The sequence below is a fragment of the Belonocnema kinseyi genome, chromosome 6 (genome assembly GCF_010883055.1).
Source record: "Belonocnema kinseyi isolate 2016_QV_RU_SX_M_011 chromosome 6, B_treatae_v1, whole genome shotgun sequence".
Classification (NCBI taxonomy): domain Eukaryota; kingdom Metazoa; phylum Arthropoda; class Insecta; order Hymenoptera; family Cynipidae; genus Belonocnema; species Belonocnema kinseyi.
The window spans coordinates 69,844,214-69,871,023 of record NC_046662.1 but is presented as its reverse complement, the minus strand read 5'-3'; the positions used below and the strand labels follow the sequence as shown (position 1 = coordinate 69,871,023).

Sequence of the window (26,810 nt, the reverse complement as noted above, 5' to 3'; positions counted from 1 at the left end):
TTCGTCTTTTTTGATAGAAAAATTATTTTCTTCTTCGAAAAATCATCTATTTGTTTAAGAAATAATTATTTTGTTGGGGATTGATATTATATGGTCGTAAATTAATCTTATGTTTTTTGTTGAATAGTCAAACAAAGCGATATATTTTAAACTAAAATGATGCATTAATAACGCAAATATTAATTTTTAATAAAATAATTGAATCCTTAACCAAAAAGTTGCATTTTTAACCGAAGAATATGAATTTTTTAACAGAAAAGAGATGAATTTTCGACAAAAAAAATTTCTGAGAAAAAAATATAAATTTTGAACTAAAGAGAGTCTAATTTTCATCAAAAAACATGAATCACGTAAAATAGAAAAAAATTTAATATTCAGTTTTCAATATACAGATAAAAGATATTACACATTTTTCGGAATTAATATCAAAATTTTGATTTTTGTATTAAAAATTAGAACATTTTTAGAAACATTTAGAAAAAATAAACTTTTTCAAATAATAAGTTTTTTAAATAAAAAAGTGCAAATATTTGATGTTATCTAAGGAGAAAAGTACGATTCACCCCATTATCCTGTTTTACCGACAGCAAAACGTAAACAATAACGTTCGATATTTGAACGACGACCGTTACAAGTTCCTTGAAACCCTTTAAATGTTTTTAATTTTTATAAATCCACAAAACTTGTAATGAAATAGCGAATAAATGTCGATAATTTGACAAAACTGAGACATTTTCACTTAAAAAATTAAACCTAAAAAGCTAATAAAGAAGAGTTAGAAATTTGTGATACACTGATCCTAACCTCAAAATGTCCGAGGTGTCATTCTCAAACAGTGGCATAGAATCGTTATTAAACGAATCTTTGCACGAAACTTCGGATCTTAGGAATCAGGTGACTAAATTAACAAACAAAAATGAAGAATACCAACAAAAAGTTCACGTATTGCGTCGTGAATTGGAATCAACAAGTGCAATGTATAAAGAAGTCAAGGAACTCCTGGAGGAATTTTCGAGTAAACAGTCCGAAAAAATTGATCAAAAGGTCCAGGAACTCACGGATAAGTAAGTAGAATTGTTCCTAAATTCATTTAAATGCGCACTACTTTTTTAAAAGTTCTTAATCATTTATCAGGAAAATTTTACAAGCATAAATGGTTTTGTAGTTTAATCTTGAAATTTTTCAGAAATGGTATAGTTTATCGCATTTCTATTGAAAATATCGATTCAATAACACTAAGAACATATTATTTTCATAGATTTTATGAATATATTTAGTTGAATTATAAAATAATTAACGAAAATTTTATTCAAAAAGTCGTATTTTGGGGTAAAAATTATGTAATTTTATTTTTGTATAGAAAAATCTATTAGTTTTTTTTTTATAGAAAAAGATAATTTCTTATCAAGGCCACCTTTGTTTTTTTAGATTTAGATTTTTGTATTTTTATAAAAAAAAATATTTTATTTTATATCATACATACTGTATGCTGCATAGATTAAAAATTTAAAAAGTTATTCAAAATTTTTAAATCTAATTTTTTCGGTAACTTTAAAGATAGGTAATTTGCTAATTTCCGGAATTAACTAATTTCGAAAATTTACTAATTTCAGAAATTCAATGTCGTTAATAAATATTTTCGGTATTTTAATTTTCTTCTTAATTTCAAATTTAGGAATTTTTCATTTTCCGTAAATGCTCTGTTTCAGAAATTATATTTTCAGTATTTTGCAGCATTCTCAATTTTTTGGGTAAAATTATGTCATCCCGATAATGAATTTTGGAAAATTATGATACATTTTTAATAATTGAGTTACTAGTTTCGTAAATTTAAGATAATTACAGGAAAATTCAGTTAAAAATTTCGTAATTTATAGTTACAATTACGGAATTTTCTGACACATTGTATTTGAAAATTCCGAAACGTCGAACAAAAAAGTTTTACGTTTGGAGTAACAAGAGTTTTTATGTCGTTACAATTGACAGAAAATTAAAAAACTTTTTTCATAATTTTAGGTAAATTTGTGAAAATTCCGTTACAATTTCGTAATTTTATGCAAATTTTGGAAAATTCAGTTGCAAATTTCCTAAACTTAAGGTGGCGTTACATAAAATTTTGGAAATTTCACAACATTTTCTGTTACTTTTATAGCGTTATAACTTCTTTAATTTCAGAATACTACTAACAATGTAAATTTAAAGAATATCCAGTTACAGAATTGACATTTTAATTAAGAATCTATTATTATTTTGGCTAATCTTTTTTGATTAATTTTACTTCTTTACTGGTTTTGCTTTTTTTTTGTTAGTGTGGAACGTAAGAAGTAAAATAAATTAAGTCAAGAAAATTTACGTCAATTTTTCCCCCAAAATACGATTTTTTATAGAAAGTTGTAATTTTTTTTATAATTCACCTAAATATTCAAATAGTCCTAAGTTCATACATTTTTTGTGTGAAAAAATACGTGTTTCATATTTTGCCTTGGAAAACAATATATTTTAGCCCTGAAGAATTCCATGAAAAATAGGTGTATTGAATTTATTTCCAAATTTAATAGTAATTAAGCAATTTATAATCTTGACTAAATGATTCTAATTTCTTCCGTACTCTTTAATCAATTATTATATGCATATTTTAGACACAATCATGAAAGAAAGTGTTATGAGGCTCGCATAGATGAATTGGAAGATGATCTGATATCGAAACTAAACGAAAATTCTGAAATGCGAACTGAAATCGCAGAATTGAGAATCAAAATCAAAATGCCAGCTATACAAGAAATTTCAGTTTACGAAGAAGAGTCAGAACATCAAGAAAATCAAATAACTGAACTCATGACTCTTTTGCAAGAAAAAACCGAAAAGCTCCTTGCGTGCGAAGAAACTTGCAAATATCTTGAAACTCAAAATTCCGAAATGCAAGACATAATTCAAGTAATTATTGCAATTTTTTTATCTAAATTTTACATCTAAATCAGCTATAATAGTAAAAATTTTCAGGGTTTAAAAGTAAGAGTGGTAGAAAAGGACCAAGTAATAGAAAGCACTCAGGAAGAACTTGCAGAATGTCGTACGGAGTTGAATGCTCTGAAAACGGCCCCTGTTCCTGGTTCTAAAAAAGGTATGCAATTTTCTAAAACAGACTTTAGGAAATTATGTAAATAAAGTGGACCAATGTGATTGTAATAGAATTATTCATAGGAAATTCTTTATTCGCGGAGGTGGAAGATCGACGACAAGTGATGATGGAAAAAATGAATTCGATGCGGGCCAGTTACCACGAAATGAAGCGATCCTTTCTTTCCAAGGAGAATGAAATCAAAGTTTTAAAAACCGAGAGAGCTGCCTTAATTAGAAAATGGGAGGATTCCGCCGTCGAGGCTGTCGAGCAAGAAACCGCGCTTGTTGACGCTTACAAAAGCAGAATCGCGGATTTGGAAAAAAAACTGAAGGAAGAACAGAAGAAGCATAAGCAGTTGCAGAATGAAGTTCAGCAGCCTGGTTCCAATATAAGGTAAATTCAAGTAAAAATTAAATTCAAATTCAGCCTTTTTGCAACAAATGTAATTATATAATTATTATATATATATTAAATTATATATAATTAATATATAGTTAGTTATAATGTATATTAAAAGGGTATCGACTCAAAACCTGGAAAAAATTCCCTGACAATTGCAGATTTTTTCCAGGTCTTTTTTTTTTAGTTTCTAGGAATTTATTTTAAATTAAGAGACATTCTTAAATATTTTAGCGTGATAGATTAATTAAATAACTAAATAACACTAAAAACATAATTAATAATTTCTTGAATTTGAATAATAATAATTCTAACAAAATTTTATTTTATCCACTTATACACAAAATTGAGTGCATATTTAGGTAAAATAATGTGGGTACTATATTAAATTCAGTTTGAATCGCTAAAAATTTATAACTTTTCAAGTATAAACTTCGATTTTAAAAGACAGATGAATTTTTAACCTAATAGTTGAATTTTCAACGAAACAGATTAATTTCCTAAAAAAATAAAAAAAACAACGATTTTTCAATAAAATGCGTGAATTCGCAATCAAACACTTGATTTTTCAACTGAAAAAATCACTTTTCAAACAAATAGCTGAATTTTTACTAAGAAAGACCAGATTCCAATCAAAAATAGAACAGTTAAATTTACAGTTTAAAAAACTATTTTTCAAACAAAAACAAAAAACAAATTTATTTTTAAAACAAAGTAATTTACCATTTAACCAAGTGGTATTATTTATTAACCAAAAAGATGAATGATTATTAAAATGATTAAGATTTTATTGCAATACTTGAATTTTTCACACAAAAAAATTAATTTTAAAAAAAGAAGATTAATTTTCTAAGAAAGACGATTTTTCAAACAAATATATGAATTTTTAACAAAAAAAGATGGATTTTCAACCATAAAAGACCAATTTTCAACCCAACTAATGAATTTCCAAATAAAATTATGAATCTTTATCTGGAATAGATGAATTTTAAACAAAAATATGAATTTTTGGGGATCGTTCAGTTTTTAACTAAGTAGTTTTATTTTTAACCAAAAAGGTGAATTATTACTAAATTATCAAGATTTAATTACAAAAACATGAAAAAATGGAATAGTTCAATTTTAAACAAACAAGTTGAATTTTCAACTCAACTGATCAATCTTTAACGGGAATATTTGATTTTTGAGGAAAAAGATTAATTTTCAAAATAGAAAATTATTTTTTACTAAAAAAGACGAATTTTATAGCAAAGACATGAATCTTAAATTAAAAATATAAATTTTCAACCAACAATTTAATAAATAAATGTTCGGTCAAAAATTAATGTTTAATCAAAGAGATGAATTTTCAAATGAAATTATTTAATTTACAATTGGAATAGTTACATTTTCCTGTCAAAAAAATAATTTGCAACCAAATCGAAACAAATTTTGAAAAAAATAGTAACATTTTCAATCAAAGTGAGGAATTTTCAACTAAAATGATGAATATTTATTTTTTGTACTGGTCTAAAATCGATTTTTTAAATATTTATTTTTATTTCTAAATTGCGAAAAAATGTCTAAAAACAAGTAACATAAAATTCTTTAATACATTTTTATCTAGTCAAAACCATAACATGAAAAAATGGAATAGTTCAATTTTAAATAAAAAAGATGAATTTTCAACTCAACTGATCAATCTTTAACGGGAATATTTGATTTTAGACGAAAAAGATGATGTTTAAAGCAAAAAGATTAATTTTAAGCAAAAAAGACAAATTTTATAGGAGACATGAATTTTAAATTAAAAATTAAAATTTTCAACCAACAATTGAATAAATAAATGTTCAGTCACAAATTAATGTTTAATCAAAGAGATGAATTTTCAACTGGAAGTATTTAATTTTCAAATGGAATAGTTACATTTTCCAGTCAAAAAAATAATTTTCAACCAAAGTGAAACTAATTTTGAAAAAAATAGTTACAGTTTCAAACAAATTAATGAATTTTCAACTAAAATGATGAATTTTTAACCAAATATTGAATTTTTATATTTTCAGTGCAAAAATTAATTTTCAAAAGCAAAAAAAACAATTTTCAAAAAAATCGTTAAAGTTTCAACTGGAATAGTTAAATTTTTAGTGTAAAAATGAATTTTCAGCCAACGAAAAAAAATAAATTGTCAACAAAATAGCTCACTTTTCAACCATGGGGATGAATTTTTAACAAGAAAAAATTAATATTCAACAAAAGAGTAACTCTCAAACAAGTAATTAAATCTCTATTCGAAAACTTCGAATTTGAAACAAAAAATCTATTAGTTGATATTTCAACCAAAGAATATTGAAATTTTTTATCAAGAAACAATTAAATTCAACCAAAAAGAGAATAGTTTAATTTTCAGTTAGAAAATCTTATTTAAATCAGAAAAAAAAACTAATTTTAAACAAAATAGTTCAATACATTAATAGAAAGCTACTTTCACAACTGAAGAATCATTCTTATTAAATTTAATATTACAATTAAACAATCAAGCACGTTGTCGAAAAAATATCCTGAAATTTCGAGGTAAATAAAAAATTCCAGGTTTTCCAGGTAGGATAGACACCCTGATTAAATAAAAATAATTTTCAGTTATTTCCAATCCTTGCTGAACTCGAAGAAGAAAGAAATCGAGGAACTCCGCACGCAAATTGAAGACAATGCAATTCGAACTTTACTCGAGGAGGAAAAGTCTTACAAATTTGGAAAGCGGTTAAGATACTGGAGATATAAGGCGATGTCGTTAGAGGTTCGTTTTTTTTTAATCATGTAAAATAAAAATAAAATATATTGAGAATTACTTTAGAAAATAAAAGGTTCTTCTAAAACTTTGACTAAAAAGTATTCCTTTTTATTTCAAATAGGCGAGTCTTTTAGCGGTTCAAAGTCAACTACAAACGGATCCAAATTCATCCTCTATGGAAATTCTGCATCTGATAAAACAGCAGATGAGCGACAAAACTCTGAAAGCAGATGCCGACATTGACGACGAATTTGAATTGAGCTTGAAGCCACAAATAGTGGACGAAACCAAAGTTTCACTCGACAGTTTGATCCGACCGAAATCATATTTGCCCCCGAACATGGACTCGACCGAAAGTTCCGAAATGTCTCTCACGAATATCGTGAATGATACAATAGTCATGTCGAGTCAAAGCGTTCCGTGCCGGAATCAAAATTCACATGAAAAATCTTGCACTTTAAACCGCACGGCCGACATGTCGATGACAGAAGTAATTGAAACGGGAAATTCGGACTGTAAATTGAAACTTGAATTCGAAGAAGAGCTCGCCAACTTTTTACCGACTTCTGCGAGTTCTTGTTTGCAAGAAAACGCCCAAACAAATATGCAACTTGTACCATTTAATCCAGAGTCTAACTCTAATAAGGAGAATGTTTCAACATTGGGCCCAGAGTCTTGCTCGAATAAGGAGAATATTTCGACTGTGGGTAACGCTTCGATATTGAAATCAGCTTTGTCGAAAACAGGGAAGAAAGGACAAGACGAAATTAAGGGGAAAAAGGCTCTGCGATTTACAGAAGACACGAGCGATCCAAAAGAAGGTTTGTTCAAACGATTGAAGAATCAGCAGAAGAAATATCCTGTCCTTTTTATTTCTAGTAAACCGAGTAATTGAGATTAGAATTGAATTTTAGCTCCTGGATATATCAAATATATTTATGTAATAGATTTACTGTTAAGAGAATAAATCTATTTTTAGAAAAATGCATTAGGCTTTCAAATTTTCATTGCTTCATATTGAAATCATTCAACTTATAACTCTTAAAATTTGGGATACAAGACGGATGATTCTAAATTCCTCTTTTTTTCTCGATCAATTTTTCATTTTCGTAGTCAGGTCTTTTTAAATAGTGATAGTCATAGTATTTTTGAATTTTTTCCCTCTGTTTCATGTCAGAATTATAAGTTCTTTTCGCAAATTCTCTGTTCCATATCACAATTCTTTTCGAAAATCCTTGGCACCAAGTCAAAATTGTAATTCATGTTGAAAATTAACTCTTCCAAGTCATAATTTTAATTCTTTTAAAAAATTTCCTCTTCCAATTAAGGATAACCCAAGAGAGTATGAAAATATGAAACTAAGGATTAAAGCAATTTATTTTTAATGGATATGAATTTTATACATTAAAGGTCGGGTGAAAAAAAATTAAATATATGCAGAACAGATACAAATATTGGAAAAATTAATATTTTGACTTCCTCTGTTATTTGGAATCGACGTTGATTAATCGATTTTTAATTATACTAAAATCACGAAGTAGTATAAGGAGACCCCACTCCCGGAAAACTTGGACACGTGAATTCAGATTTAGTTAGTTTGCTTTGCTCGTAGTGCCCCTTGCGGAAAAATGCGAAACCCAGAACACTTTCACAATTCCCTTATTTTTCCTTAACTAATTTTTCATTTCAAACATTAATATTCAAATACCAGCATTTTAATCTGGTAATATTTGTAACATATAATATTTTGTTAACGGAATAAAGCAGTATTTCATACACAAATTTAAGATTTTCAAATTTATTAATTTATCTCAAACGAAAAAAATGTCTTTTCTACTATAAAAGATGACAGTTTAACAAAATACTTGAATTTTTAACAAAATAACAAAAATTCTAACATAATAGTTGAATAGTCAACCTAAAAAGAGGAATTTCCAACGAAAAAGTGTGATAGTTTATATTTTAATCAAAAAATAATGAAAATAATACAACAAAAGAGAAGAATTTTGAAACAAAAAAAGATTTTTCCCTCAACAGGTAAATAAAAATTTATCTAAATTATTGAACCTTCAAGCCAGAAACAAAATATGAATTTACAACAAATAATTAATTTTCCACGAAACTGATACATGTTTACCAAACAAAAATGAAATTTCAAACTAAAAAATTGTTTGTTTTTTTTTTACCAAAAAAGGTTAAATTTTAACTAAAAAAGATCAAGATTAAAAAATGTAAATTAGATTACTTTTCAATAAAAAAATTAAATTTCTTCTAAATCAGATGAAGTTTTAAATTAAAAAGATACCCTTTCAAACAAAAAAAAAACAGTTGAATTTTCCATTGAAAAACATTTCAGTCGAGTTTTCACGATCAAAATATGAATTTTGAAACAAGAAATAATTTTCTACGAAAACAATTGAATTTTCAATCTTAAAAGACGAATTTTGAACCAAAAAGGATGACTTTTTAATAAAATTCTCATCCAAAAAAGATTCCAGTTGACTCTGCAAGATCAAAAAGTTTTTACGAAAGAAATTGAATTCTCAATAAGAAAACACGAATTTTTTCAACTATAAAGGATATATTTTTAACAAAAGAGATGAATACTCTACCAAATAGTTGCATTTTTATCTAAGAAACATTAAATTTGGTGCTAAAACAGATGAATTTGTAATTAAAAAAATGACAAATTTTTTTTTGAAGTGTAAGTTTATCCAGAAAAGATTTTAGTTTATTTTTCAACACCAAAACATAAATCTTAAACAAAAAGTAAAGCTTCTACACAATAGTCAAATAAGAAAATAGTATGATAGCTTAATTTCCAACCAAACTGTTGCACTTTTATCCAAAAAAGACGACATTTGACTTAAAACAGATTAATTTTTAATTAAATAAAAACAAAATCAAAATTCCAAAAATAGTTGAATTTTTATTCAGAAAATATTTCAGTTCTTTTTTCAAAGCCGGATATTATATTTAAACAGTACATTTTTAAAACAAATATAAGGACTTTTAACAAAATTCCTGAATTTTCATCCAACTGTTGCATTTTTACCCAAAAAGGTTTTAATTTTTGTTAAAGCAGGTGAATTTTAAAATGAAAAAGACAACATTAAAAAAAAAATTAAATTTTTAACCGAAAAGTTACATTGTTATTCAAGGAAGACAAAATTTCTCCTAAAACATATGGTTTAAACGAAAAACCTTTAAATTTGCAACCAAAATGGATGAGTATTTGAGAAAATTATTAAATTTTTAACTAAATAATAAGATTTATATTAAAAGTATAATCCTCAGAAGAAAGTTGTTGCAAATTTTCAAAATTCTAGTCTGAAAACATTCAATTTTTAAAGCTATTAACTGGTCCTATTTTTGAAATTTTATTCCTAAATTATTCAGATTCGAGGTTTTTCAATTTTATTCAAAATAAGATTGTTAAATTGTAAACGCTTTGAATTAGAAAATATACAATTTCAACGTTTTCTAATGAAATTCTCCATTAAAAAAAAAAATTATTATCTGAAATTTTGCAATTTGGAACGATTTTAATTAGAAATAATCCCATTTGGAAATATTGTATTTCAAAGCTTTTCTGCAAGAGGCGCTACGAACGATGCCAACTAACTAAATTCGAATCTATACATCCGATTTTTCCAAAGGCAGCATGGAAGTAGGGTCTCCTTATTCTACTTCGTGACTAAAATCTTCATAAAACCAAAAGTGACTAATTTCTAAACTAAAAAGTGACCCCAAGTGAATATATACGAATTCAGGATAAATTAAAAATAATTAAAGTTAAATTCATAAAAATTCATAGTGAATTTAACAATAAATTTAAGTGAATTGGAAACAATTTTAAATTATGAAAAAATTAATTGAATTAAGTAAGTTTAAAGCGTGTTTCGAAAAATTTAAGGAAATTCAAAAGAATTGGGTAAAATGCCTCAAAATTCAAGGCGAGTTTAAAAAACTAGATGATAAATTTAAAAAATTTAAAGACTTCATTGAATTGAGTAGAACTGAGAGAATTAAAAAGAATTAATAAAATTGAAAAACATTCCAAAGAATTTAAGATAAATTAATATGAATTCAGATTAAATTCAATTAAATTGCAACAAATATTTGAAGCTCTACAAAATTTCTCACTTTTTGTGAATAAAAGTTTTTGAAATCCATTAAAACATTATAAAATTACTTAAAATCTGATACTTCCGAAATTTTATTTAAATCCTTTGAGAGCTTTTAAATTTCCTTAACATCATTGATATCTTTAGAAAATCTGATAAAATCTATTGGAATATAGAAAAATATTCTAAATCCTTATATAGGTCCTGTAAAATCGTTCCATAACTTCAGAAATTTTAGAAAATTCCTTACAACCGCATAAAAATATTTAAAAATCATTAAAATTCTTTCAAATCCTTTGAAGTTTTTTAAATCTTGAAAATGCCTTGGAATCTTTTAAAACATCCTAAAATATTTCGAACCCTTTGAAACCCCTTCAAATGATTGAAATCGATTAAAAATGCCTTGAATTCTTTTTAAATTCTTTCAAATCCCATAAGGTCACTGAAATCAATGGAAAAATTCTTGGAATTTTTTTTAAAAACTCTAAAATATTTCAAATACGTTAAAATATTTTGAAATAGCATAAAACATTTTTAAAGCTCTTGAAAATGACTTGGCTTTTTTTTTAACTTCCAAAATCTTTAAAATTATTTTAAATTTCTTCAAATTATTTAAATCTTTTTAAAAAACCATTAGATAGTTCAAATCCAGTAAAATCTTATGAAAGCATTTGAGATATTTTAAAGTTCTTGATAAGTCCTTGTAATTTTTAAAAATATCCTAAAATCGTTAAAATGATTTCAAATCCCTTAAAAAATGAAAATCCTCAGAAATCCTATAAAATCACATAAAATAAATAATAAAATCGCTTAAAATATTTCAAAATCTTTGAAATCCCTTAAAATTATCGAAATAAAATAAAAATTCATAGGAACCTTATAAAATTCTTTAAAGCCTTTGGAAATCTTGGAAATTCTTGTGAATAAATTTTGTGAAATCAATTAAAATATTATAAAATGCCGCGAAATTGTGTGAAAATCGCTGACTTCATGAACAATCAAATTCCCTGATTTCTAAGTTTTCCCTGACCTGCGGCCACCCTGACACTTTTTTGTTTCTAATTTCTGAACGAAGTCATCTAAAATTTTAAAACTTCACTAAATTGTGCTTTGATATTAGTCCTTTACTGAGGCAATGATGAAAAGATTCGAAAAGTTCTTAGAGAAGAAAAGTTTAGTATTGAACGTAGAAAAATCGAAGGTAATGGTTTTCAAAAACGGTGGGGACAGAGAAAAGGAAAGAAAAAGGAATTGGAAAGGAGTAAATGTAGAGCAAGTGAAAGTATTCAAATATTTAGGGTACACATTCAACAAAAATGGAGGCCGTGATAGACACAATCAGGAGATTGTTAAAAAGGCCAACATTGTGATGAAACATACGTGGGGGATGAGAGAAAGACTCTTTAAGGACAATTTCAACAGAAGAATACATATTTTTAACAGCTTAGTAGTTGGAGTTCTGTCTTACGGGGAAGAATTATGGGGATGGGAAGAAAAAGCCACTTCAGAAAGGATCCAAGACCGTTATCTCAGGTGGACCCTGGGACTCGACCGTTATACACCAAGCTACATGGTTCTGGAAGAGACCAAAATCGAAAAACTCAAGAGTGAAATTAGGAAGAAAAGCTATTAAATTTGAAGAAGGAATAGAAAATTCCGCAGGAAGAACAATTTTAAAAGAATGCCTAAAAGAAAAAAATAGTGGAAAGCTGAAGATAAGAAGTGTCCAAGAAAGGGAGCAATATCTTAAAAGGCGTGGTTATAGTCAAGGAGGTTTAAAAACATTAAAAGATAAGAGAGCTAATGTAAAAGAGATACTAAAGAAGACAGACTACAAAGTACAAAGACAAACACAGCTAGGTAAAATACAGGAATTTAGGTACAATAGTAGGTACAAACTAGTAAATACTGGATTAAAAGCAGAATATTTGTGTAAGGTAGGAAACAAAGGAAGTCACAAACTAATAGCTAGGGCGAGATGTGGCAATTTAGAGGAAAAATCTAGATATTGGTTAGACAAAGGAAGTCAGATGTGCGCTTTATGTAAAAGAGAAAAAGGTACACTGGAACATTTAATTAGAGACTGCGAATTAATGGATAGACCAAATTTAGAAATTGAAGAAATGTTAAATGGTAGGGCAGGCAATAAGAATGTGTGTAATTGGTTAAGACTTTTGGAAAAGCGAAAAGAGGATGTAATTAACTCTAGATAAGTAGAGCAATGTATAATATGAGTGTATAGAGGACCATTATTGTTACTATTAATCCATATAGAGATTCAATTTTGTTTTAGTTGTCAAAAAAAATCCTTGAATGCAAGAGTGGATGGATAAGAAAAAGAAATGTAAACCAAGTCCAATTTTTCAAGGGCGTTGGGCTGAAAAATAAATAAAAATTAAAAAAAAAATAAATAAAAAATATAAACAAATTCTTTATTTTTTTGCGTACATAAGTCGTCTTTGTGACATCTTTGGGAATATTTTTAAATCTCTGTAAATTCTTTGAAATCCTTAAAAAATTTTATCTTTATGAAATCTTTTGACATTTTTGAAAATTTTGGTTCAATCTTTGAATTATTTGAAATCTTTGTGACATTTTTTGACACTTTCATGAAATATTTGAAACATTTCTTTATTTTTTGTTCTTAAAATCCTTTGTATTCATTTGAAATTATTCAAATATTTGAAATGTTTGTGAAAACTTTTGAAATATTCTAAAAAATTAGACATTTTAAAAATATTTTTATTCTTTTGACATTTTTATAAAATTTGTATGAAATCTTTGATAAGTTTGCGAAATCTTCCTGATATCTTTTGCATTCGGTTGAAATCATAAAAAATATTTGAAATCTTTGAAATATTTGTGAAATCTTTTGTGTTCGTTTGAAATGACTAAAATATTTTGGAATCTTCTCAAGTTTATTGAAACCTTTTGAAATTGTTTAAAATCATTGAAATATGGTGTCATGTAACCTTTTCGAAATGTTTCAAATTCTTGAAATTCTTATGAATGCTTTGAAATATTTTTGAAACCTTTCTAAAATCTTTTTTATTCATTTAGAATCATTAAAATATTTGTGAAATCTTTTGAAACATTTTGAAATCGATAAAAAAATCTGTTTGAAATGCTCAAAATCCTTTCAAATATTATGAAATATTTAGAAATCTTTAGATTCAACTAATAATTTTTATAATTTGTAAGTTGAATATTACAAAAAATGTATACTTTAAGAGTCTATATTAGCGCAGAAGAAAACAAAAATGATGAGATTATTCACAATATTAAAGTCTGTTTATTTCAACCTAAACAATTATTAGTACCGTTTACAAAAAATGGCCTGAAATCTCTTTATTTATCCTGTAAAGAACAATAGATCAATTATATCTTGATAAACAAAAAAACTTTTCAGTAGTAAAATTTTTCCTAAACGAGATTTTTCTATCGTAACAGACTAAAAGATTTAAATCACTTTTTACATTTCAATAAAAAAGAATGTTTTAAAAGCAGAAAAAATGCAAGGTTCAAGTAATAAATTTAAGGAGATTTCCAGGTTTTCAAGATTTAGAAAGAAATCAAGGAGAATTCGAGATTTTCGACGTTTTCTAACTGACATTGAAGTTTAAAAATATCGAAAAAAGTCGACTTTTTCGCTATTTTCTTAGTCACGGTAATTTTTTCGCCTATTTCACCATTTAATGTGTGATATACATTAATGGGAATGCATTTGAAATATGTTGCAACAATAATATATAAGGAAGGTTGAAATTAAAATAGTTTTTATTGACTTTGAATTACAAGAAAATATTTAAAAGAGATATATTGCTCTTTATTTGACAATAAAACTAATTTTCGGTACATAAATTATCAGAAAACATAGTTCAAAGAAAGTGAATTTGGACCTGTATAGCAAAAAATTATTTTGTTAAAATTAATTAATTAAAATTAATTAAAAAATTAATGAGTATTAATTAAAATCATTTTTTGCTACGTAGGTAACCATAATAGAAATCTTAAAATTCGCTCCGGTAGCATGTTCTTTTTAAAGTTGTTTAAAATAATAGTTTTCAATTCAAAAACTAATGTTTGCTGTTTAAAATTTGCTATTTCTTTATTAATTATGGTCGAACGTTAGACTCAAACTACATATATTTAAGTTATTTTATAATTAAATAAAACATTACAATATATAAATAAATATATAATATATAATAAATTATATATAAATAAATTAAAAAATTGTATAATTAATTTAACTTGTTTTATAAAGAATAATAGAACATGCTATACGGTTATATTGATAGAATTATGTTTTGTTCTATACTGAAGTTACAGGCGATACTCAATATTTTATACTAAAAATAAAAACGTGACTACTTTGAAAAATTGTATAGTTATATCTAATAAATTACTGAAAATATAAATATTTTATGTTGAAGCTTTTCCCTGGAAATGAACATTTTCAAACAATAATTATAATCATTATCAAGATTCCAAATTTTCAACAAGTTTGGGTTATCTTACCGTTTTACATCGGAAATGGGTATTTTGAAATCAGAAATTTATAGATTTCAAAGGTGAAATTTTGTTTAAAAAATTACGTTTTTCGAGTTGATTAGCGTTTTTCACCAGAAATTGAGGTTTCTAAACAAAAAATATTAGATTTTGAAGTTTCATAATTTTTTATCAATTTTAAGTTACAGTCGAGTTTTATACCAAAATTGGTATTTTTAGTCAAAATCATCAGATTTCAAAAAAGAGAATTTTTTAGTACAATTCTAAACAATTTGATCGTATGTTTTTTCAATTAATAGTATTTTCCAGTTCTAGTTGTTTTGACTGCTATATGTCTTTTGCCATATTGAGCCGTTATAAACTCTTAAAAAAATATCAAGTAAACGGTTTATTTATGTAATTATTGTGAAGAGGACACGGCGGATTTTTCTAATAGTGTTTTTCTGATTTTATCCAATTATTTCCATTAATTATTGCTCCGTCATGAAAATCAGGTTATAAAGGTGAACTCAGAGAACACCCAAAGACAAAGAATAAAAGAGTTAGAAGCTTTCTGATAATTATGAGAGATCTGAGGAGAAATATTTTCAGTTTTATTTTCAAAGAACAATTTTAAGTTTTAAAGATTTTAAAATGTGGGTTAAAAGAATATGGACGACTTTGAGACCATTTTTTCTAATTTTTCAAGATTTACAAATTTTGTAGGTAAACTAAATTTTGTCAGGACGTGAAAAAAAGTTCCTAAAATTCATGAGAAATTTTTAAATGATTGTTTTGTAAGGAATTTCAAGAGAAAATCAAAAAAAGATCACAAAATTTTTTGAATTATTTCCTAAAATCTTTAAAAAATGTGAAAGATTTTAAAGCAAAATTTTGCAATTTTGCCATATTATATAATTTAAAAAAAAATTAAGTAAGTTTAAGAAGTATTCAACAGTTTTGAAATGATTTAAAAGTAATTAAAACTTGTAAAGATTTTTAAAGAATTTTGTAAAGTTTCACGAAAATGAAAGACATTTTTTCATATTTCTAAAAAAAATTAAAATAATTTTTTATTTCGACAAATTAATTTGCCGAGATTATTCAAACAGATTTTAGAAGATTTCAAAAATAGTCAAAGAAGAATCAGAAAGATTTCAAGGAAATTTTTTTAATTTTGCATATATTTATATATATATTTATATTTTAGAAGATTTTAAAGAAAAATGTTTCAATTTAATAAGATTGCAAAATAAAAACGAACACAAATTGGCTAAATTTAAGAAATATTTAGTAGAATTTAAAAGAATTTCGAGAGTGCCTGAAATATTTAAAAATGTTTTAAATTTTCTCAAGAATCTTATGAAAATTATATTTACATAAATTTAAAAATAAGGTGATAATACTTATTTTCTTGCTCTCAAATTTCAGAATTTAATTTCAGCATGGTTTTACACGTCGAAAAATAATTTTAGAATAATTTGAGTGTTGTCAAAGATAAAAAAATATTCGTTAATGGTCTTTCTTTAAGAGTGTCATACAAATTAAAAAATATTTTAGCTTCGTTACAAAGCCCAATTGATTAAAAAGATATCACATTTAAGATGTCGTTATTTCATCCTAATAGAAAACAATATTTTAGGATTTATCATATTCCTTGTTTATCATCTATAGATATAATAATTATATTTATTATATAGTAGCATTATATTTTAAATCGGCAATATAAAAAAAAAATTAGTTCTTCATCACTATAGTAAAAAGTGTTTGAATATCCGAGACTAACACAAAATAACGAAAAAGTGAATAACAAAATCATAAATTAGCCAAAAAATTTTCCGAATTAAAAAATAAATGAATTGTTAAATTCCCATAAATATTTTTATTCCGAAAATTTGAGCTTGTCGAAATTTAAAATGTTCCGAAAGTTGTTAATAAATTATTAATTAATGATTAATTAAATTGTTTGCCTTATTTATAATGATAACATCATATAAATTAAGAATCAATTAACTATGTTCAGCAGTTATAAATTTCAAGAATTGAAATATTTGTGGGAATTTGTTAATGCGTTTATTTTACAAATCGGTCTTAAAGTCGGTGAATTTTAGTTTCGGATATTTTTAAATTCGAGATTTTATTTTTTATCATTTAAAGATCTTATTGTTATTTGAAATTTGGAATTATAATTTGATAATAATATATATTTTTGGCATTTTTTTCCATTCATTTCTGTATTCGTTATTTATTTTTTATAAGTTCTGAATATCCATGCAATTTTTTTACTTGTTTGAATTGTGTCAATTATGCCGCTTTTTTCCATAAAGAAAATAATACGTAAGTACATAAGTCTCATTTACTACCTGACTCTATACTATGCAAAAAAAATGATTTTAAAGGGTTTTTCGTATTTATTTTGTCATTTTTAACCATTTTTTCTATGGTACTGTATATTTTTGTAAAACAAAGTTACTACTAGCGCCGCCACACAGCCGTTTTCAACTCTCGTAACACATTTTTTGCATTGGGCAGTACAGTGGAAGCACCCCCCTGGTATTATATTAAAATCTAATGATTTTTATTTAAATAACAGAATTTACAAGTATGAGCAATTTCCCTTATATTAAAAAATCATTAGATTTCAAATAAGACTTATGATTTTGTAAATTTAAAGTCATTTTGTCACTTTTAATCGAAAATTGGTATTTAAAAAAAAACCATTAAAAATTGAACAAGATTTAGAATATTTGAACAATTTTGTAAAGAAGATTTTTATTAATGGCATTAGGGTCGATAATATTTATTATTTTGTGTTTGGTAATTAATTTTTTTTTTTTAATTTAATTTTTTTAAAATTAAAAATGAACAAAGCATAATTCTTACGTTATGATAGCGTTTTTCTTCTGTAATTATTGGTATCAAAAAATAGATTTAATAGTGTACTTAAAATTCTTAACAACTTTAAGTTATTTTGTTAGTTTTAAACTGAAATCGGTATTTAAAAAAAAAATCATTAGAATTAAATCCAATTATTTTTGTTCAAAATAATAAAATAAAAAATTTCCAACTTTTATCAAATGTAGACTTTGAAGATTCATATTGAGTTCCAAAAATATAAATCCACGTTATTATTTCCAATGCTTTAAATTGATGAATCAATCAATAAATTAAAAAAAATTTAATTGCATCATTCGAAGTAATTTTAAGATAGAAACATTGAAAATTGAACCATTACATTTTTAAAGTAAATTACACACTTCTTAAATTAAAAGTTAAATTATTTTCATTTTAAATAGTTTTACAATCCTTAAAATGTTTCGAAATTTTATTTCAGAATCTTGAAACGACTGCATATTGTTTTAAATTTTCTCAAATTTTAAATTATTTAAAAAATTTGTTCAGAACTTCAAAAAATCTTTTAAAATTATTTTGTTTTTTCCAAAACTTTTTCCAACACATTTTTTTAATCCTGTCAAATCCTAGAAAAAGATACCCTTATATATCCAGGTTTTATCCAGGTATCTCAAGTTTTTCTTCCATGTATAATTTTTCCTAGTATTTTATCTTCTTATACTTAAAATTCAGTACATACTTACATCAAATTAATTCCGGTACTAAATAGTTAAATTTCGACTAAAAACGATCAATTCTCAAGTAAATACTTGAATTTTTAACTAAAAAAATATCAATTTTCAAACTCAAATGAAATAGTTAAATTCTCAGTTGCAATACCTAAATTTTAAATAAAAAATATACATTTACAAACCAGAAGATAAATTTTCTACCAGAAATAAGATTTTTCAACAAAAAATATGCATTTTTATCGAAACAGTTAAATTTTGAACTAAAAATAATAAAATTTTCAATAAAAAGATTTAATTTTAACAAAACAAAAACGATTTTTAAACAAAATAGTTCAATGTTCAATCAGTGATGAATTTCCAACTAAAATGAGAAACAATAGTTGAATTTTGAAATAAAACGTCCATTTTCTATCAAAAATGGAATAGGTAAATTTTCAAATAAGAAAAAATTAATTTTCAACAACAAAAAATCAATTTTTAACAAAAAAGTTTAATTTTCAATCAAAATTATGAATTTTCAACTACCATTAGAAATATGTAACTAATATAGTTGAATTTTCAATCGATGTGAAGAATTTTGTATTAAAACGTCAATCTTCGATCAACAATTGAATAGTTAAATTTTCAGATAAGAAAAAATTAATTTTCAACAACAAAAAACGAATTTTTAACAAAATAGTTTAATTTTCAATTAAAGTTATGAATTTTCAACTGAAATTAGAAATCTTTAACTAATATGCTTGAATTTTTAACCAGAAAGATAAATTTTCTAACAAGGAGATTAATTTCTACCAAAAAAGAAGACTTTTTAATTGACAAATTTCCAATTATATAAATATATAAATATAAAATAATAGAATATTTAATTGGAATAGTTACATTTGTAGTAAAAAAATAAAATTAACAAAAACCAAAACGATGTTTAAAAGCATAGTTACATTTTTAAACAAAGTGATGAATTTTCGACTAAAATGATGAATCCTTAACTAGAATAGTGGAATTTTCAACAACAAAAAATATTAATTTTCAAATAAAATGATGAATATTTAACCAGAATAATTGAATTTTTAACGCAAAAGAGACATTTTCAAAATCATAAAATTAATTTTTTACTTAAAAAGGACGATTTATCAACAAAATACATGAATTTTAAACAAGAGTTCAATTTTTAAATAAAACAAAAGACAAATTTTCAACTGAAAGGGGCAAATTTTGAACCGAATAGATGGATTTGGAACTAAAAAAGATTTATTTTTAATCAAAAATGTAATAGTGGAATTTTAAACCAAAAAGATGAATTTTCAACCAAAAGGTGAATTTTCATTCAAGAAAATTAATTTCTACTAAAAAAGACGAATTTCCAACAAAATACATGAATTTTCAAATAGAAAAGATAAATTGTCAACCAAAAAGTATATAGCTAGATTTTAGTTACAAAAATTAATATGCAACCAAAGAGATAAATTTTAATTAAAGTGATGCAGTATTCAACTGGAATAATTACATTTTCAGTTAATAAAATTTAATTTAAAAAAAAAACTTATTTTCGACAAAATAGTTCAAGTGAAAAAATTGATTTTCAGCTTAGGAAAAAACGAATTTTCAATAAAATATCTTAGTTTTCAATCAAAGAGATAAAAATGTTCATTTAACTTGATCAACTTCAAATAAAAATAATTTTTATCAAGAGTTTAACAGTTAACCTATTAATTAAATGTTCATTAAAAAAAGGACTCTGAACAAAATAAAACGCAGTAGTTGATATTTCAATCAAAAAAGATTTTAATTTTTAATCAAAAACATTATAATTCAACTAAAAAAGATGTATTTTTAACATGAGTTGCCTCTTTAACTAAAAAAGATTTTTCTGCCAATAAGAGAGAGAAAATATTGCAAAGAAACTGCTAAATTTCCAACAAAATACATACAACAATTAAAAAAAAAGTACAACAAAATAGTTAAATACAGCAATAGAAAGCTATGTTTACAAACAAAAAATCAATTTAATTTCATATTGATATTTAAAGAAAAATTTATATTTTGTTGTAAATGGCAGTGAGCGATTTGCACCGAAATTTTGGTAGGTAGAGTTTTTCTAAGAATAATAGCTGTTCAATTCTTAATTATGATTCAAAATTCCACAATTTGAGTTAGAAATTAAATTTTTCGAAATAGAACAATTAAAATTGCAACCTTCAAAGTTTAGTTTTTTTGTTTCGTTTTGAATATTTAATTAATACTTACTGATTTTAAATGAACAGTCAGTTTTTTTTAAATATTAGGCAATTGTTTGTTTTCTTAATTGAATATTTTCAAATTGAATAGTTTAAAATTGAATATTTTAGACTGAAATAATATTTGAAATGTAAATAAAAGTCTTTAATTATGAATATATTATTTTAAGTTATTTTTAAATTGAAAATAGGTTATACAAATTTCAATCCGGCGTTTACATTAGTTTAAATAATTAATAAGACTTTTTGATTGAAACAATTTACTTTTAATTTCAATGTTCAAAATCATTAATTAATTTATATCCACGATTGATCAATTAAAAATGTTTTTGATCAAAAATCTTCGATTTGAAACGCTTTTAATTTTAAATTGTTTTTAAAACGGAATTTAAAAAATCTTTAGATTAAAATGTACGCTTTAAAATTAAAATCTAGAATGGAAAATTTTCAAAGTGAAATATTTTCGAATTACGCATTCTAAACTGAATGATATCATAATTGAAAAAGATACCAATTCAACTAATTATTTAAAAAACGATTAAAATCAAAGTTGGACAGATTTTTCTTCAAAATTTTTTTGTGAAATCCCCGGTCAAAAAATAAATTCACTGTCATTTCTCGGGGTTTCCGAGTCTCCTAAAATTCCCGGTTTTCACAGTTTTAGGGTCTAGAAACCACCCTGCATTTTTATTATTTTATATAATACACTTAAAAATAATCAAAAATTTTACACGAATAAAAAATGTAGTTGACTCACCTCTGTATTTTCAAACTTTGTCAGCAGAACGATATTTCCATCTTTGAGTCTGGATTCAATGTGTTTCGGGAGTATTGGTTTATTTGCTAGCCTTGATGGGAATTGATACTGTATTTTCTCGGCCCAAGATTTCTTTTGTCTACTGAGCGCAATTTCATCTCCAAGAACTCTCATTTTCCATCTGAAGTCGTTGACTTCGGAATTCTTGAGAGCTGAGAATTCATGCAACCCTTTTCCGATCAGAAGACCGATTTGCGAGTCTAGATTTCTGTCTCCTTTCACTCCCTCACGCTCAATTACTTTCAGTACCGAGCAAAAAGGCTTTATATCGCACAGTCTTCTTGTTTCATCACGCAACTCCTCTGCTTCTGCGTTTGCATTAATACAGGAGAAGACGTAGGAGGATGCATCTTTTAAAGTTCCGTGCAGTGGATACTTGCTCGCTTCGTCCCAAAGGTCCTGCGTGTTTGAAAATATATTTAAAAATGGCCTTTATATTTAAAATTTGATTTTTTACATTTTTATCAAGGCTTAAGCAAAATTACAGAGAGTAATGAGTTCCGCAAATAGGTACACGTGCGTCAAATTTTTGGCAAACATCTCCTAAACCACCACTTAAAGGGCTGAGTACTTCCCTAATTTGGTAAGATATTTATTTTTCACTTTACTGATACTATGCAGAATTTCAATTATGAATAAAAAACAGGCAACAAAGAAATTTATTTTTTAATTTTTCTTATTTCAGGATTCACAGCGCAAACGAGTTGAAAAAGAAGGAGAGGAAACAATATTTTTATAAGAAATATTGTATTCCCAAATAATATTTTTTCAAGAAAAAAGGGCAAATAGGGGATATGTGAAACATTTATTTTCACATTTAGAAAAGAAGAAACAATCTTTTCATAAGAAATGCGCGCGTATAGTTTTTCGATTTGAGTTGAAAAATAATTTTTAATACAAAATGAAAGTGCATTTTTAAACCAACATGAATTTTTTAAAAATGTTTAGTAATAAAATGACTCAAGAAGGCTTTAAAAGAATTATGCTCCATAATACTCAAGAAAATTAATTTATGCAAAATAATTGCACAAAAAAAGAAGCAAAAACAATATTAAAATCTCGAATAGAGGTGTAACTATTTATTTGTTCAAAGTTTTTTAACACTTGTAAAATAAATATTATCAGTTTGTTTTTAAGATTATAACTATAAATATAATTTTCTTACGATTCTTAAGGAAATTTAAAAATATTTTTGAAGATTTCAGATATGCCAAATGCAAATTAGTAAACAATTTAATTTCCAACCAAATAGTTAAATTAAAAAAAAAAGAATTATTACCGAAACGTGTAATGCGCGATTGATTTTTCAATGAACAAATATTTTTATTTTTAATAAAAAACAGTTGAACTCATCCAAGAAGACAAATCTTCCACAAAATAGTTGAATGTTCGACCAAAAAAGATTAATCTTCAACCAGTTGTATTTTTAACCAAAAAACATGAAGTATTTTCCAAAAGAGACGAATTTTTTACAAAAAAGATAAATTTTTCAATCCGAAAATATAAATTTTCAAAAAAATGGTGAATCCTCAACAAAAAAAAATGACTCTTTAACAAAGTATTTCAACTTTTAACCAAACAGTTGCATTTTCATAAAAAAAATGTTTAACTAAGAAGATTAATTTCCGGTCAATTAAATTAATTTTGAACTAAAATTATGAATCTCGAACCAAGCCAGTGAATCTTTACGAAGTATTTTAACTTTTAACCAAGCGGTTTAATTTTCAACCAAAAATATCATACTTAATAATGAAACTAAAAAATATTTTAAATTTTTAATCAAAAATAGTTGAATTCATCCTAAGAGATGAGTTTTCAACAAAATGGTTGAATCATTAGCCAAAATAGATTTTAATTTTAAACCAAATGTTTGCAATTTTAATTAAAAAAAGATCTACCAAAATAGACGAATTTTCAAAAAATTGGTTGAATTTGTAAACAACAAATATTTTGCAGTCCAAAATGAGATAAAATGTAGGCAACTTATAACTTGAATGAAAAAATAATTTTGAATACATGATAAAATTTTCGAAGAACACAATTTTTTTAATGTTCTTTGTTTACTTCTTTTACGGTTGTACAAATATAATTTTACTAGGCTTCTTGAAACAATTCAAAAAGATTTTTTAAGATTTCAGATGTCTAAAAAGTATCTAGAAAATGTCTATGATTTTATTTCATGAGATTTTATAAAAATGTTGGAAATTTTTATTAGTTTAAAAGATATTTAAGACTTTTTGACGCTGGAAACAAATTAAGAATATTTGATGAATGTTTGGAAATCTTTCAGTCTTAAAATATTTTTTATCTCTTTAAAACTCCAAAACAACCTAGAGATTTTTTTATTATTTTTAAAATTAATTAACAATTTCTGAATGCCTTTTAAACTGATTCGAATTTTTCCTATAATTTTGCAACAAATTTTGCAAAATTAAAAAATTGCCTTCAAATCTTCCAGATTGTTTTTTTCATAATTTCGGAAATCTTTTTGAATATTTTTAAATCTTTTTAAATATTATTTTAAAATAAATATAAAAAACCATACAAAATTTTCCGAGAAATCTTAAGAAAGTTTGTTTAATTATCTGGATCCTTTCAAAATTCGAAAAAGTTTCTAACTTTTGTTGTCGAAATTTTATTTTATTTTATAAATCTTAAAAACTCTCCATTTTGTTGAAAATTTGTCGGGGCCGGTAATTTTTTGCTCACCGGTATTAACTTTTTTATCGTTACCTACAGTCCATACATTTAGTTAATTAAGATCTTTGAAGTTTTTGTCCATAATTTAATTTTTCTCATCTCTTTAAATGTGTGAAAAAGTTTACAAATTACAGCCTGGTAGCAAAATGTTGAGAACAAAATCATTTCCCAATATTAAAAAATAATAAAAATATTCTCTTTCGTCAATAGTGCTTAGAAACATTAAGAAATAATTTTCGTCGTCAAATAGAATTACTTATTTGGAAATCTTAATTTAGTAAATTGATTTAAAAACATTTGATCAAACCGTTAAGAACAGAATGTTGTTTCCTTTATTATTAAGCAGACATTTGCAATTTAAAGTTTCTCTTTCAGAAATAAATTTGTAGGATTAAAATTCCACATTTGGAAATTGCAATTTACAAAATTCGAGAAAATTCAAAAAGGCAAACTGAATCATTTACTTAAACTCAGTCACGCTATATGCAACCAATTAGGTAGTCAACAACAATGAATCTTCTTGTGGAAGTTTTATCTATTTCTATTTAGAAGAGAGATATAAGATCAAATATTTTTTAATTGTTTAAATTTTTCATTTACCATTCGTTTTAGAAAATATTAAACCGTTTATCAAGTTTGTCAAATGAATTAGTAGAGAAATCTAGTGCCTTTTCCGGTGTCTACACTTCAAATTTCAAAAAATCTCTTTGGCCTTTCAAGACTTATTCTATAATTAGAATTATAAGAATTTTTAACATTTAAACTTTTTAAGTAAATAACATACATATACCTTATATAAAAATAATGTCAAGGTTAATTTAAATATTAAAATTGTAGGTTTAGATTTTAATCGAGTTTATGAAAAACATATTCTTTATCAAAAGTCAAAAAATTATCAGCATTTTCAAAAATGTCACCTTCCATATTTTTGAGGGAAGATGATATTCTATCTTTAAAAATAGTCTTTTAACTCTCGTTGACTAATTGGATTTTCTGTTATGTTTTTTTAAAGGAAAACATCAAATTTTGTTTAAGAGTTTAAAAATCAACTAAAAATGTAACACATAAATGATGTTTCAATCAAAAATGATTTAATTTAAAAATAAAAACAGTTGAATTCATCCCAAAAGAGACAAATTTTCAATAAGATAGGTAAATACTCACAAGAAAAAAATTACTTTTTACCAGTTGTATTTTTAAACAAAAAGGATGGCATTTTTTTCAAAAGAGACGAAGTTTCTACGAAACATTTCAATTTTTTAACACGAAAATATGAATTTTCAACTAAACAGATTTATTTTCTACCAAAAATGCGGATTCTTAACGAAATAGTTTCATTGTTAATTGAAGAGATTAATTTTAAATTGAAAAATGATATTTTTCAATCAGTTGCATTTTTATAAAAAAATATCAATTATCAATAAAATAGTGGAATTCCCAATGAAAATATATTAATTATTAAACCAAAAAGATTTTTCAATGAAAAAAAATGTCAACAAAATTATAAGTTTAAGGGATAAATTATTTTGAATACAAAATAAAATTTTCTTTTTCAATTAGAACAAAGTGAACAAAAATTTATTTTTAAGATATTGCAAAAATTCGAGCCAGTTTAAAAGATATTTAGTACTTTTAGAAGTGTGGAAGATCTTTTAATCTCGAAATTATTTCTCAAAATAAAAAATCAGTTTAAATTATACCCTTAATTTTAAGATTTGTTTTCATCATGAAAACTTTCGAAGCTTCAAAAATTTTACGTCATAATATTACAAAATTCACGTTTTTTAAAACTGTTTAAAAATGATATCAAATTTATAATCTTTTTAAAACTTCTAAATATCTTAAAATTACTTGAATTTGAATTTCGTAGAAAACTTTGTAATCTTGTTAATTGAAAAATTCTGCTTTGAAATCGTTCATTCTTTCTCGAAATGTTAGGAATTATTTTAAAATGTTTTGAAATATTTGTCATGTTTCTGGTGCCATTTATTTTTCAAAATAAAAAGTCAGTTTAAATTTTCCGAGGAATTTTTTTTACTATCACGAATCCTTTTAAAATTCTTAAAAAGCTTCTTTATTTTCGAAATCTTAAACGGAACAAAATAAAGCTCCATCTAAACATTAACGCGAGTTTCACACTGACAACAATAGTTCCGAGAATATTTGGAGATATTAGTCGAAAAGTGGCGCCATGCACTTTTTAATAATTTGATTCTGGTTTTGAATAGAATAATTTTTTATATGAAAGGCGAAAAATGAATCTTACAGTTGTATAGTTCCTAATTTCAGAGAATTTCCCGCGTAATTCAAGTATTTTATTTTCAAAGATTGTATATTTAAAGAGAATGGGGGAAATTTTTTAAGAATAGGAGAAAAAATGGGAAAAACTGTGAATCATGTTATTGGCTCGTAGATATTTTAAAATAAATGAAAAGAACACGATTTTCAAATTTAAAAATAAAGGAAAAACTAAAACTTACCTTCTTGAACATGAATCTAAAAATATTTACTCTGTAGCTTTCAAGATAGAAACAAAACATTAAAATCGGAAATTCTCCGAAACATTTTCA

At 24.9% G+C, this 26,810-nt stretch overlaps 2 protein-coding genes across 2 annotated transcripts in view; one reads left to right on the top strand and one right to left on the bottom strand.

The window, feature by feature from the left end:
* LOC117174071 (phosphatidylinositol 4,5-bisphosphate 3-kinase catalytic subunit delta isoform) overlaps positions 1–26,810 on the bottom strand; it is a 91,635-nt gene that overhangs the window by 63,910 nt on the left and 915 nt on the right. The window contains exon 2 of the mRNA XM_033362734.1: positions 21,481–21,939. Within this exon, the coding sequence (XP_033218625.1) occupies positions 21,481–21,939 (459 nt within the window). The remainder of the gene's footprint in view (positions 1–21,480; positions 21,940–26,810) is intronic.
* On the top strand, positions 620–7,247 carry LOC117174072 (protein Spindly). The gene is made up of 6 exons (XM_033362737.1): positions 620–1,064; positions 2,640–2,934; positions 3,001–3,121; positions 3,202–3,514; positions 6,137–6,293; positions 6,409–7,247. Exons 1-6 carry the CDS (start codon positions 811–813, stop codon positions 7,180–7,182), a joined length of 1,914 nt encoding a protein of 637 aa, XP_033218628.1. The 5' UTR covers positions 620–810; the 3' UTR covers positions 7,183–7,247.

Excerpts from the sequence above, each read along its gene's own strand:
- LOC117174072 (XM_033362737.1), top strand. The coding sequence starts at position 811 with ATGTCCGAGGTGTCATTCTCAAACAGTGGCATAGAATCGTTATTAAAC. Across the intron at positions 1,065-2,639 it reads GTCCAGGAACTCACGGATAA|ACACAATCATGAAAGAAAGT; the intron begins GTAAGTAGAATT and ends TGCATATTTTAG. Across the intron at positions 3,122-3,201 it reads TGTTCCTGGTTCTAAAAAAG|GAAATTCTTTATTCGCGGAG; the intron begins GTATGCAATTTT and ends AATTATTCATAG.